General features: G+C 38.2%; 1 protein-coding gene across 5 annotated transcripts in view; it reads right to left on the reverse strand.

Moving 5' to 3' along the window:
* Positions 1 to 14,846, reverse strand: part of PRUNE2 (prune homolog 2 with BCH domain) — a 128,566-nt gene that overhangs the window by 4,216 nt on the left and 109,504 nt on the right. The window contains exons 13-19 of one of the 5 annotated variants that reach the window (XM_064735195.1): positions 12,483 to 12,585; positions 8,963 to 9,094; positions 8,722 to 8,808; positions 4,761 to 4,859; positions 2,922 to 2,957; positions 2,361 to 2,399; positions 785 to 832 (exon numbers count right to left, since the gene is read on the reverse strand). In XM_064735195.1, the coding sequence (XP_064591265.1) occupies positions 785 to 832; positions 2,361 to 2,399; positions 2,922 to 2,957; positions 4,761 to 4,859; positions 8,722 to 8,808; positions 8,963 to 9,094; positions 12,483 to 12,585 (544 nt within the window). The remainder of the gene's footprint in view (positions 1 to 784; positions 833 to 2,360; positions 2,400 to 2,921; positions 2,958 to 4,760; positions 4,860 to 8,721; positions 8,809 to 8,962; positions 9,095 to 12,482; positions 12,586 to 14,846) is intronic. The other 4 variants (XM_064735196.1, XM_064735197.1, XM_064735198.1 and 1 more) reach the window with 4 other exon arrangements.

Here is a 14,846-nt window from a genome sequence, read left to right on the forward strand (position 1 = left end):
CACTGGCCAGGACACACACTCCTCCTGCTGCAGGGCTGGCTCTCCTGACACGCTGTTCCAGCAGGGAATTGCCAGCGCTCCTGTGACACACTGCACCTACAAACACTCCTACTGATCAACAGGAAGAGCAGCACTGCAGGGTTTTCCATTTCCATACTACAGTTCTGGAATCAGACAGAGCAATGGCACACCAGGGGACTGACACATTCCCATTTCCAAGGGAACAAGTCCATCTTTGAAAGGAAAATACGTAAAGATGTTGAGATTTAACCAGGAAAATAATTATGAAAGAAGCTGAGAAGCAGAAAAGCAAAGAGAAGGCACATGTTAAAAGTATGGCTCAGAAATCAAAGTAAAAGATAAGACTTTTAATCTTTGAATGAGAATAGCAAGTTTAAAATTTAGGATAATGGATGGAACCATCGTCACTGTGATCATCCTCTACTTTTTCTATCTGTTTTTAATATAATTCGATCAGAATATTCTCAGGCTAACAATTATATCTCTCTCTGCCTGGAAATTATTAAGGACGCCTCAAATACATTCCTAATGCAACACAAATGTAACAAATCTTCAGTATATAACACATACATAAAGAATATAAAATATAAATATAGCAAAGCTTCAATACTTTGTCTGCTTGTACCATGTTGCTCCTGAATACTGTCATAAAAGTATTTAGGTCTCAAAAATGCTTTAAGGAGTCTACCCAGCCTCAGTTCCCAGCAGCATGGTTGTAAAGTAATGTCAAAATGTAATGACAGTATTAGGCATAAATTCTTACTCCTGCTCCACTGAAGCCATTTCTGGATCATTTGAGAGGCAGCTAGTTCTGGATACAAGGAAAAAGATGAGTAAACATTTTTTCTGTGTTGATTTCTTTCTCTTTTAAAATATGACATCAAATTTGGGGATGTAATAACTAACTGTACCTTTGACAGCACAAACACACAAATGTTGTTGTTTTTAGGAATCTAGGGATCTTAGTACCCACGTTAGTTTGAGTAACAAAGTTAGTTCGTTAGTTAGTTTGAGTAACAAAGTTTTAAGCTATTTCTTTAAGTTAGGGAAAGGAAATGCACTACAGTGATCTCTTACATTCAACAGTAACAATAATCAGTGATGCCTCATGTGAATATTTCATTCCCCTTTCACTTGCTACACTGCTGTCTCTACTATTTTAAATAGAGTAACAAAAAAGCAACTTTTTTCAAGAGTTCTCAGTGCCATATGCATATGTTTATATTACAACATTGCATATACAATGCATTTGAAAATGTCTGAACAGAAGGGATAGAAGTTGTATTTCAAGGGGGGCTAGGCCTTTTAGTTTAACAAAATAGTCAGGTGGTATCAGATAACGGCTTATGTGAATTTATTGCTTCTGAGGCAGTGTTAACTCCTGGAATAAAAAAGCAGTGGCCAGTGTTTTAGGTATTTCTCTGTAACTGTTTTAGAAAGTGACCTCAGAAGAAGTGAAGAAAAATGTGTACTGCAAAAGAAGGAACTTTTGGAAAAAGTACAGCAAAGAAGAAGCTGTAAATTGAAAATCCTGAAGTGCATAAGCAAAAAGAAGGTGACTGGAAAGAAATTCCAAAATTCAAAATCTTTAGTTACAAAAACTGCAAGGGAGAATGTTATACTAGAACCAACAGACACAGACTTCTCCTCAGAAATCTGGTGTACAATACTCACATGAGGATAGTGCATTGTACACTTTCTGAAGTTCTGCTCATGGAGTCATGGACTATGCACTTCTGAAGGGTTTCTTTGGTACTGTACACCATACTTCCACATTATATTCAAGTCAAAGCACAAAGTTATTATTTTAAAGTATCTGATCAACACGTGCCCCTGTTTTATTAAGTAACCACAGAAAATATAATATTATTATCAAGTATTAATTCCACAGCCTATCCAGCCAACACTGGAAAGACAGAAGAATTTACCTACCTATCTCAACTGAGACAGCTAACTCTGATTTAATGAACTGTAAAAAAAGAAATACAGAAAGAACTACCTCTAAAAAACTGTACAAATCATCTGATATAAGAGGAGAAGAGTAGAAAATGTTTAATGATCAATTTTAATTGAGTATGTGAATTCAGTCATTCCCATGACTATAGAAACAATCACCAAAAAACCGCAAAAAAAAATTTTATAGTGCAAGGGTATGATTATTTATTACTGAGATCCAGCAGTACAAAAGCAGTGAGAGGGGAAGTAAATTCTCCAATGGGGCAACTTACACAGTAATTGAAACTACAAGCTGCCTGTTGTACCAAACACAATGTACTACTGCATTCAAGCTACTCCTGTGAAACATTATAATGCCAGGATTCAGCTGAAAGCTATCTTACTTAGCTGTTTCTGAAGCTTCCCTCAGCTCTTCATCCAGTCTGCATGAGTAAAAGTTATTGATATAAAGAAACAGAGAAGCAAGCAGAGCATAAGAGTGAAGCAGAGCAATAGCAGAGCAAAGAACAAATACAGTACATGCTTTTGTAAGGCACCCAGTATGATTCAGGGCTAACCCTAAAGCTCTTCAGTTCAGTACGATACTATTTATCCCTGTGCTCAACCCACCTTAAATTTGTAAGTCCTTATTTAGCTCACTTGGAGGCAGAGACAGAGAAGCAGCAGGGGTCTGAGGCATGCCCAGTGGACAGAGCTGAAAGCATTCAGTTGCTCTATCAGGTAATGTTTAACTAGCTGCAGCCTGGGCCAAGTCAAGGACATTTACAGTTCAGTGAGTTTTATTTGCAAGGGAGGCTGATCTCAACAGCTTGAAGGGGAAAGTAAGATGCCATGTCTTTGCAAGTCCTCTCTCGTTCAGCTGTTGAGGTCGCCTGCAGGTGAAAGGCTGTCACACAGATTCACTCTATTATGAGCAGCAGCATGGGCTAGAAAGCAAGTTTTACCTCATTCTTCTCTTAATACACTTATCTTCATCATACCTTACACGATAAGAATGGATGAAGGAAAAGAAAATATGTACAAGTTCATATACAACAATCATATAGTATCGTGCTTCACTGAAAACTACCAAGAAAATCACATAACCCAAATTCTGGCATTTCACCATGTACTTTCTAAAGGTGGGGTTTTTCTTGCCCATAGGTGGTATGCTTGTTCTTGGCAATGGAGCAATTATGAAGACAAAATATGTTGTATTTTTCTGTAGGAATCTCTCCAAATTTGCAGCAAAAGGGGAGCTATGAACTGAATACTGCTCTTCTCCCTGTGGTTTGAGAACAGCCACTCACAGCGCCTTGAATGCACACTGCCACTAAATCTTCTTATTACAACATCCTGAAATGCTTGCCACCAATGGGTGCAATTGTCATCTTTCCAGGTCTGTCTTTTTCAGCAAAATCATGATCTCTCATCTGGCTGCTGATGATGTGAAGCAGGCATTACCCTAAAACTCTTTAAGTGCTAAAGTTTCTTTGGTACTACGGCTGTGATCATTTCACCTTTGGTCTGAGAGGTGAATGGACTTTTTGAACACTTTTAAGTTCACAGGGAAAAAATGTCTGCAACACAGACTGCCACACATCACTGTGCAACAGTAAAACACAGCAAGGAAACAGACAGAAATTCTCTGAGGTTAGAAAAGGTAAGGTTTCTGTCAAAGGGAATCATAAGAAACTAAAATGTTTACAGGAATCAGAAGAAAATTTGTTAGGGATGTTAGAACATTAGGGACAACTCGTGGTCAGCTGACCAACAGCCTCTGCTCCACATTCTTATCGTCACTCCACCCCTAAAGAAGTTACAGCAGCAAATGAACCTCAGTGAAAGTCTCTGTGACTCCTGATTTTGCAACTTGAATTTACTGTTTCCTCAAATGCTATTGCCAGACCTGAGCTTCCCACCTGCTCCCACCAGCAGCTTGACAAAGGAAATTGCTTTACAACTACTGTGAAACAGGTGTGAAAACTCCTGCCTGGGTTGAGGAGATCTATGACAACTGACCAGTCATAATGGAAATACAGTCATACTTGCACATCTACTCTTCAAAGTACCTTCTAGAATAGGCAATTCAAAACCTGGGACATTTGCTAAAGAGAACAATTAAAAATAAAATCCTGAACACAACATCTTTTTAATAATGACTACATGAAAACCATGATTTTTTCAGTCAAGCTTTCAGTCTTTGTATATCACTTCTTTTTGTTGCTTTCACGTCTGAAAAAAAGTCAGCTGAGGTGAGCAATGCCAATCAACTTCCTACAATTTTTTAACAGATATTTTCCTCTGGAAATGACTGCATATTAGAAAACCTCTTCACATAAGCAGCAAGAACTAAGAAACTATCTTTCAGCATTTGTGAATTTAACCACAAGAATCGACAAGGCAAGGACCAGTAAACCTACAGAATTTCACTGGTCTTCTATTGAATAGGCTATCTTTTAATTAACATTTCTGCTAAAAGCCCTGCATGACTGAAACTTGAAAACTCTTCCACTTAAATAGAGGTAAAAGTTATGAAAACATACAGCATAGATGATTCCTCGGGAAAGGCCAAACAATTTCCCCACTCCCCTAGAAGTAAATAGTTCTTGTGTTTTGTGTTTCTGGTACACCGTGATGTCCTGCCACTGAGTTTGACAGTGAAATGTTTGAGGAACAACACACAATAATTTTTAAAAATAACATGAAAGTGCTTTCTGTTTTTCTTACAGTCCTTAATGCTATTATCAGTTTGTGGAAATAGTTTCCATTAGAACAAGTACGTGCTATTGTACATCACTTACTTGACAATACTGTCTGGTATATGCACATATTCCATTGGAATCATCTCACGAAGCTCTGCCAACGTGTTGACGTACTGTATCTTACTGCTGAACTTAGAGCTGAAACACAGGAAAAAAGGTATTAATTGACATGCTAAAACCAAATGAAGAAATGTATTAAATGCATGAAATAATTAAGCATTTGGATATTCGTGTTTCAATTACACACTGAGAGACTGGACTATTAATGTTTAATTACTCAAACAATCCACCTGCCACAGTGAAAAAAGGCTGAGAAGAGGCACGTCCTGTGAGGTGGGATAACACCTTTTATCATGCCAGTCCTCTCTTACATAATGGCTCAGGTGTAAAAACTTCCCTGTGGGGAAGAGCCAGGACTTTCTCACAGAGCCTGAAGATATTCACTCCTGACATAATTGGTGGAAGATAAACGACTCAGCTCCAACATCTTGGAAGGCAAGGCACTTGGGCAGTCCCACCTGAACTTGAGTGAATATAAATGCAATGGACTCTGTGTTTTATGGGCTTCCCCCACTCAATGAAGACAGTGACCATAACTTTGACAAGACTGGAAACTTCATCACCAAGAAGACCAGAAGAAGAGGACCAAGCAGATGTCAACAGGATCACAGAGTGATGATATCTTTTCTACTTTGTCTGTGTTTGTCATGCTCTTTCTCCTCTCCTCCCACCCACTTTATTTCTTTCCATCTCTCCCTCATAATTACTGCTAAATAAAAGTCTGTGCTTCAGCATATGGCCTTGTTTGCACCTTAACTCAGACAGAGTCATCTCTCTAATAATTTTAATAATCATATCTTAATGCAGTTCAGCTGATTATGAACCTACCTGAATCACATTATTAAGCCAACATTGTAAATTGTACTTCCTACATACCAGACAATGTGATTAGTTTTACAGTTGGAAGGAGATGTGTAAAGATTTGGAAAAGATTAAAAAATCCCTTACAGACTACTTACATTTAAAAAGAGACGGAAAGCATTACTTGATACGGATATAATCATAAACACAGTTATCAAGGGATTGTGATGACTCAGCATTTCTATTTTACACTAATTCTCAAACACAATAAAACTAAATTTCATCATTTATTCAGAAGAGCACAGATCTGATTGTGTCTATTCTTACTGCAGTGCCTTTCTATATTCTTACTGCAGTGCCTTTCTATCACGAAATAATGTGTTTATTTCAGCTGTGTTATATGATTCATTTATTGTGCTTATAAAATGATCACTTGGAAAAAAGGCTAAATTGTTCAGAAAACACACTTAAAACACAAGGCTATTTACTTGTCTAACCTAAGTTATTTGATAAGTGTAAGCTTATGAGAAATCTTTCTCATTTGGCCTACAAAGCAATTTTTCACATTTAGCTCTCATTGTATTTAGGTCATCTTATAATAGCAGTAATAGTGGCAAGCTCATATTGACCATATATATAAGTGTAGGTCTTGGAAAACAGAGCACGTTCTTTCTATTTACTGCTGACCTGCAAGTACAGCCAGACAACATGAAGCCTCTGAAATAGCTCTGAGCAGAAGGTTACTGCCCCTCTCCTCAACAGAGGTATCTTCCCAATGATGCAAAATGGACAACTCATTTTGGGAACAGGAATACATGGAAGTCCTGTGAACAGTTGTTTAAGCTCACTCATTGTGATTAGTCTCTGTACCAAATTAGCATCACTAGGCACACAGAGTGATCACATTTTAGATGCAAGAATCACCCACAACTGTCCAGTCAAAGCATGGAAACATACAGATTCTTAGCATTTTATACAAATTGTTATCATAATCTGCAGCATCAGCATTGCTATCTAAGCTAACCTGGAAAACTGCAAGCCAATCATAAGCTTCTAAAGACAGTGGGAGGGGATTAAAAAATCTTTCAATGGGTAGTTTTTTTTCCTGAATATTCTTCTGGGTCCACTAATTCCACTACAGCAACTGATTTCTAATTCCTTCATGTGGGAGTCACTGTATGGGCATCCCAGACACAGTTTCTTTCAGATTTTAGGGAAAGCATACTGCCAATACTGGTAACTTTCCCTCATTTAAGTGTTTCTGTCAAATGCCAAGCATGTTTCACCACTTGATGAACCCCTTTGAAATCTAATTTCTTACCTAACACAGCTTAAGTAATTTTTGGCATGAATATCAACAGGGGTTCTAAAAGAGTACCTAAGATATATATCTGCTCTCTCTAGTTCTTTAATTCTATATATTCAAACAATGCTTTCTCAGTCAAGATGGTCCCACACTCCACTGAATTATCTTGCCAGTTTTTGAGGAAGAAAAAAGATAGAGCTGAGGTAGAACTGAGGGTATCTCACACTCAGCCACTTACCATTTTGTTGTCTTTCAGGTTTTTGATTTCTACTGTTTAGCCCCACATCTCAGCTGATATACAGTTAAAATTATGTTGGCTCCTTCAGCTATCTCAGTGAAATCTCTGCTTGCCTTGTGGCCAATTAATTTCTCACTCTAAAATTCCCACCGTGCCTGTCATGGGTTCAGGGAACAGCTGAGGGCTAGCAAACTAAGCTATAGTCATTGGCTTTCAATCCAATCAAGTTTTATCTCCTTACCTCCTGAAGAAAGGGAAGGGAACTCATCATGTTCTTCTATCCTTGGTAAGGTGGTCCAAATATCTCATGTCATTCTCCACAAAAGTCATACTAGCCGTGTGTCCTGCCCACCTTTTCAGCTTCTATTTGCCCTTCACTTTCTTCTTGCACCAAGACTCAATCTACCTGGCCAAGATAGTCACTAGTGTTTCTTGTTCCACACTGCTAATCTCCTTTGCCAAACTATTTAGAGTGAACATTTTCTCCTGTTTCACAATGAAAAACCTCTCGTCACTGCTGCTTAATACAGCTACTTTGAATAAATGACTAATGAATTGAAACAGACATGACTTTTATAAAAGACCAAACTGTCATTTATGGGAGCAAATAGGATGGCAACTGAAATATCTCAGATATCAAATGCAACTCAGCAAATCCTCCTAACTACTGTTGATAATCCCAAGTTTTGTTTCACTTTTACTCTGGTATTCTGAGTAACTTTCAGCTTGGTCTTTAAGACAGCACATCTAGAAAGGAGCTCTGTTATGACATTCTGCCTGCTGCACTTTGGCAGCAATGGGACAACTCATGTGCTTCCCCAACCCCATGTCACTCTATCAGGACAGAGCACCCTGGGACTGTGATCTCCCCAGAGATCTCCACCTGCAGTGTCTTCACCTGCAGACTGTAAACAGAACTCCCTGAGATCTATCATGACACAAGTCATTCTCTGTGTGGCTTTTGTAGCTGAAGATTCGTCTCTTGCCTGAAGCAACTCTTTTTCACTCATGCCAGTTTGCTCTCCCTGGCTACATACTTGCCTATCCTCTGCAGTGTGAGGTCTTTGAAGTTGGTGACTTTTTTTTTAAATTGTTTTACTAATCAAACCATTATTTTTGACAGCATTAAACATTTTTTGAATCCAAATGCATTCAAACACCTCAGGGTGCAGACAGTTCCTCTTGTATGAGCTATGAGCAGTAATGATATTTTAAAAACCCAGAACCGTAGCCTAATCTTGTTCTGCAGCCAGATTTTTTTAATAAGGTGATTATAGTTACATGCAGTCCCCTTTTCTATATGCCTTTTATCTGGATTCTGAACAAAGGCTATTTTAAGGAACTGAATTCTCAGAACATACACATACAGGTTTAGAAAACCATGCCTATGACTTCCACAACTAGATACTCATACTCACATGAATCACCTTTTTTTCCCCTTATTCACCTTTGGAAAGCGAAATTCAATTTCCAAAATCCCAACATGAACTATAAAATGAGCACTATTCAGCGAAAGATTAACAGCCACAGTTTGATGATTTAGGGTGCTTATGTATTCTCAAGGACATAGAAAATCACAGGTATTTGCTACATACCTTATAAAAGGTCGTGTTACAGCCAGAATTGTCCTGATAAACCATGATGGATGAACAATTATAAATGACTTCAAATTCTTCCGTAATCTAAGTAACAAAAGCAATAGCTTCTTAGCAAAACAGAAAAACCACAAAAGATAAAGAAAGATCATACAGAGTAAACCCTAGCATACAGGAGCGTTACAGAAATGGACACTATTTAAAATAATGGCTGTGGATCAGACAGGTAAACACTACTTACCGTCGATCAATCATCTGATAACATTTTTTCATCCAACCCAATCCAGGCATCCTTCTTCTTGGTGTTGCTCCATTCAAGTAGACAATCATATAGTCTTCAGCTACCATCAGCTCTAAGGTACTGATTACATATCTGACAAAAGTACAGATGTCAGTGAGCATATAGGGTACACTACCTGATTGATCCCAAACTAAATCAGGCAGTTGGGAATAAATGAAAGCAGATTGAACATTTTATGACAAGATAGGCCTTTCTTTTCCTTTAAACAAAACCAAATATTTAGCACTGATCACCATGGTACCTATAGATACACACAGCTAGAAAACCACAGTCTTACCTGTGCCTTCAAAAATATGTGGCTTCCTCACAACAACAGAGTTCTGTAGTGAGTTTTCAAGTATCATTGGTGAATTTGCTTTTTCTTAAAAAGTAATTAAGTCAGGAGATTTTGCAAGGGAGAACATGGCATCCTGTGAAGTCCTAGGAACTTCTGAAATTAACTCTTGAGAAACTTCTATTCACTGTTCTAATCACCAGTTTTGCTCAATACAATAATAAAAGATGTCAGAAGATACTTGTTTATACTTCATGTGATCCTTATAGTCCTGCTATCGAGTCTGTGACTGCAAAATACAAATACTTTGACACTCAAGCCCAAGAAAACCTGTCCATCTACCTGACATCTGATGGAACAGAGCACTCCATCACTTCATTCACAGTGAGCAAAACACTCCCAACACCCGTTATCATACAGTGCTCTTGGGACCAAATGCTTTCTACCTAGAGAGCAGACAACTCATTCAAATAAGCAGACAGTTAAATTCTTGTTGGGGACTACCTATGCAGATGATCCACTTAGATGTCCCTACTCCATGTGGGAGCTGATCATCACAGGAATGTTCAAATTGTTCTCTCTACTATCCAGCCTCAAGGCATGCCAATGTAAAAACTAGAATGCAAAACCACAAGTCACACCTTAAAAACCTGAATGCCTCAGTGCACTCACTACAAAAGGCAGCTCTATCCCTACGCATAATGCCCCCTTTCAGAGCTGTATGGAAATGCCTCACAATCTAATCTGACCCTCAAATTCCTTAGGATGCAATGTCTTTAGAAGAATTGTAGGAAATCTAGTTCTCACCAGAGAGTGGTATTTTACCTGGGCATAAAGCAGGCAAAATTAACTAGACCAGTTCCTTGCATTTGGTAAATGCCATCCAAATACCTCCCCCCTGAAAGCATTCCACTGCTCATTCTTACCTTGCAGTTGTGCACTCCCTGCTTTTGCCTCACATTTGTGAAGGCTTATGTCTAACAGTGATACAGGAAAGCAAGGGATTGCATGGACATTCTTATGCATAAAGCCTTATTTAATAGCTACTTCAACAAAGCTACTATTCGACTGATTGTAAGATTATCCCTTCCCACATGGCAGAACATCTAGTGCTTTAAAGGCACTTAACACTGAAACATACAAGTTTCTAAGTGCAAGTGTGTAGGTATGTATTAAAATATGACAAGACTTTCAGTCATGGAAATGACTGAAAATGTCCAAAATGTCCAAAAATGTCCAAAATGTCCAAAAATGTCAAGGGAGCAAGAGTTCCCTTGCAAATTATACCTATCTAATAATTTATTATTTTTTAATAATGGCAATTTCTTCATTATTTGAAAAGATGGACAGAAATTTTCTCATTGACTAGAACAAATGAATCACTGAGAAAGCAAAGTGCTGGTTTTGTTTTCAATGTGTATTTTTTCAAATTGAGATTATTTAAAAAAAAATTTATCTGTGGACTAGCTTTAATCTGACATCCAGGCAACCACAAATTAAAAAGTAGATTTTTTTAATGTGGTTCTGCACTATCTACAAAAACTGCTGTAGAAGATGTTTCAAGAATTTTCACACAAATTCATCCCTTCAAAGACAATTTTACATAATTAGTTAATATAAAAAATAGGAAGAAGATAACTGGAAATGTGAAAGGAATTCAGATGGGAAAGGAGCTGTTGAGGACAGTTGTTAATCAGAAACTAGAGGTAGCTTATATGCTACCAGAAAGATGCTGCATAAAAAAAGAGATTCAGTGGTTTGCAGGTCTCTCCAGATCCCTATATAATTCAATAGTAACGAATTACCAAATATTTAAAAATATCAGTTACTGTATATTTAGCAAACTATTGTACTCTCTCTCTTTCCATGTAGACCTAGAACGGAAAGAAAGAGTTGAACTTTCTCCTTTTTCTTCTTTTCTTGGAGAGACCCAACTGTCTACATGACTTAAAATAAGCTGCAAGTTCACAGTCAACATGAACTCACATTTTTATTACTACTCCAGAAAAAGTGACTTACAAAATTGACTTCAGCAATATACTTAAGCCATGTAGAAAAGGCTCTTAAGGCTTTCTCTGCAAAGTTAATTTCTCACCAGTTCTATCTGAACAAGGGTCTTGGGTGAAAACAAAGAACAACTATTGAATGTCAGTCACGGTTACAGTCAGCTTTGTTCCTTACTTATCAAGTTAAAACCACTGAAGTAATTCTTTCTTCTCTTCTAAATCACTGAGCATTGTGTGTATCAGTTACTATAGATCACATTGCATTCTTAGAGGCTCAACCAGGCAAATGATACCAGTTGTTCTGACCACAAACTAAAACACTGAGTCTTGATTTTCACACATAGAGACAATGTTAAAGGCACTGGGTGCCAACAAGTACATCTTCACAGGCTGGAATATTAAGCAGACCTGGGTCTGTGCTCTCAGTGCCTTCTAAGCTGCAAATGGCTCTAAATATTACTTACTGCATTTTAGCACAGAAAACATTGGAATGATTCATTTTTTTAACAGCTGTAAGTGGAAGTAGCTGCAGGCACTTCAGGAGAGAGTTGCCTTCAAAATTTTGGGCTGCCAAACCAATTGCTATTAGGAATAATTTTCCTGTGATAGATTTGGGGTTATGTGTCCAAATTTGTAACCTGCCCAACTGGCCCCTGCCACTTCTAGCTGAATCAGAAGCAGCTGGAGTCAGGAAGCATAGTTAGAGATTCTTGTGTCAGCAATTGCCATTTATCCTGTTTTTAAAAAGCAAGCGTCAAAAAAAGGCCCAGTAACTCCTAAACAAAAAACATGTTCAGGGATACATCATAATAATAAACAATGAACAGTGAAAAACTGTCAAAGCCCCTGCTGACTGCTCCCAGCAAGACCTGGAAATTATTACTGAAATTGTGTAAAGACTGTAGCCCCAGCAAGGTGAAGATATCACACTCCTTGGCTTTTAGAGAGATACTAACAGTCAGATTTGGTCCTGACAAATGCACCTTAATTTGGGAAGGTGAGTAGGCAAAGGATACCAAAATAATACCCCATTGGGCAGTTTATCTAAAACTGCTTTTTTCCTTGTCACTCCCCTTCTAATGGCCAAAATTACCTCTTAAGGAAAGACAGGTTACCTCTCACTGCATTATTCTGAGTACTAACTCAAAAGACTTTGTCACATTGCTCACATATCACTCACAGGAAAAGATTTTCCATGACATAGTTGTAATCAGCTCGACTGCTGTCTGGCAAGAAGCATGCCGCAAACACAATGATAGCATTCAGACCATCACCATAGTATCCTGTGGAAAAAAAAATGAAAAAGCATTTTTATCTTTTCCAAAAGCTTTTAACAGGATAATTTTTTAAAATCCTGTAATAAAGCCACTATGTGTACTGCTGAAGCATCCCAGAATGCTTCATACTGAAGGTTTGAAAATATATGAACTATTATAAAGTGATAAAGAAGTTGGACAGTCAGCTAAGCTGAATCCTCAAAAAACACACACACCACAACTACCAGTAAACTTTTTATAGTGACTAGCAAAAAAACCCTCTAAAGTTTCTACTTCCAGTTCATTGCAGCTCTATGGCAATCATGTACTGAATGCTCACCTCAGACTGGGGAATAAGGGAGTAAAGAAAATATCCTGCATTTGTTGTCCTGCAAAGTTTGAATTATGTTTGGCAAAGTCTTGCAGTCCAATCTCAGTTGGCCTGTGCAGCTCCAACGGCTTTAGAACATTATAATTATGACTGCACTCCACTATCCCTTAAAAGCTCCTGGGGATCAGTTAAATCCTCTGCTGCAAGTTTTGTGTAAATTACTTTTTAACCTTCAATGCTCCACTTGTCCAATACTGGCATTCTCTGGGCTGCATCACTGCCTAATGATAGCTGTCAATCTTCAAAGCTGTAGCACTACCAGTCCAGGGCCCAGCACGGTTGCTTATTATCCAAAAGAATATGTTTCTGTTTCATGATGGATTAATGCTGATTAATTGTCTCCACAACCCTTTGCAGCTGCCATGGATTTTCTGTATTTATCATAAATAATAAATAAAAAGCATTCCTGCATTTCAGTTGAAGGTTTTGCTTAAAGGATACATGCAATAAGGAGGGGATCTATAAAGATGCCGTAGGAATGGCTGTAGGTAGACAGCACTAGTGACGCAGAGACAGAAGACAGATATACTCAGAGTACCTTCAAAAACCTTTTGAGTCTAGAAAAAACAGACACTAAGGGAAAGATTATAGTATTTGTGAAGGAAACTTCAATTCCCCTCAGGAACAGGTTTTTATGACAAAAATTAAAGGCTTATACTAACACTTAAACAACCTTTGCAAAAGGAGATTCTAAGACTTTTACAGTGCTTTCTGGATACTGGAGAGCAATATCCAAACCTAACTAAAGTGCTTATGAAATTCAAGTCCTGTTTTCAGCATGTATTCTTATTAAGCTAGATTATTTGGAATTGTGCTGGTTTCAGCTGGCAGACAGCATGTTTTCTTCACAGTGGCAAGCATGGGGCTGTGGTTTTGATTAGCACTGAAATCAGAGGGCTGATAATACAGAGATGTTTTTATTATTGCTGTGCAGTGTTCACAATGCACCAAGGCCTTTCCTGCTTTTTATACTGCCCCCCCACCACTCAGAGAGCAGGCTGAGGATCCACAGGAACTTGGAAGGGGAAGGGGACATTGCCAAGACAGCTGACCCCAATTGACCACAGGGATATTCCAGACCATATGGCATCATGCTCAGGAGAGGAAGAAGGAGGAAGTAGAAGGGGACACTTGGAGTGATGGCCTTTATCTTCCCAAGTGTTTTGTGTGATGAGGTCCTGCTCTCCTGGAGATGGCTGAACACCTGCCTATCTTTGAGAAGCAGTGAATGAACTTCTTGTTTGACTTTCCTTGTGTGTACAGATTGTGCTCTGTGTATTAAGTTGTCCTTATCTCAATCCAAGACTTTACTCATTCTTACTCTTCTGATTCACCATGTGGGAGTCAGCAACTGACTGTGTGGGGCACGGCTGCCAGCTGGGTTTCAACAACAACAAGCAAAAGCAGTATTTCTCTCCCCCTCAGGTTTGCAAATAGGGAGGACATTTCCTTCCTTCCACAAATTTAATAAAATTTATATATAAATTTTATATATAGAATTTATACATAAAAAGACTTTATAATAAAGCAATCTGTCCAGCTGGCAGGCTCAGGAATTTGGCAGTAAGAGCACATTATGGCAGGTGCATCCACTAAATTACACAGCACAGTTTGCAGTTCATGGAAAGCAAAACAATTATGTGCAGATGCTAACTAACAACACATAGAAGAAAAATCCACAGATAAATCTAAGCCCTTTTTTTCTCACACATGCTTGAGGAGAAGGAATGTTCACCCTAGGGACAAGTGTATTTTAATTCATCACTAAATGCCAATAAAAGCCATCTGCCCAAAATCTCAGCCTAAAGCAAAAAAAAAGATCTCTAAGAAATTTCCCCAACAGGATATAGTAAAGACAATCTCATACCTAGGCTGCCAAATCTACTCTCCCCTTTCT

Source organism: Zonotrichia leucophrys, chromosome Z (assembly GCF_028769735.1).
Source record: "Zonotrichia leucophrys gambelii isolate GWCS_2022_RI chromosome Z, RI_Zleu_2.0, whole genome shotgun sequence".
Taxonomy (NCBI): Eukaryota; Metazoa; Chordata; class Aves; order Passeriformes; family Passerellidae; genus Zonotrichia; species Zonotrichia leucophrys.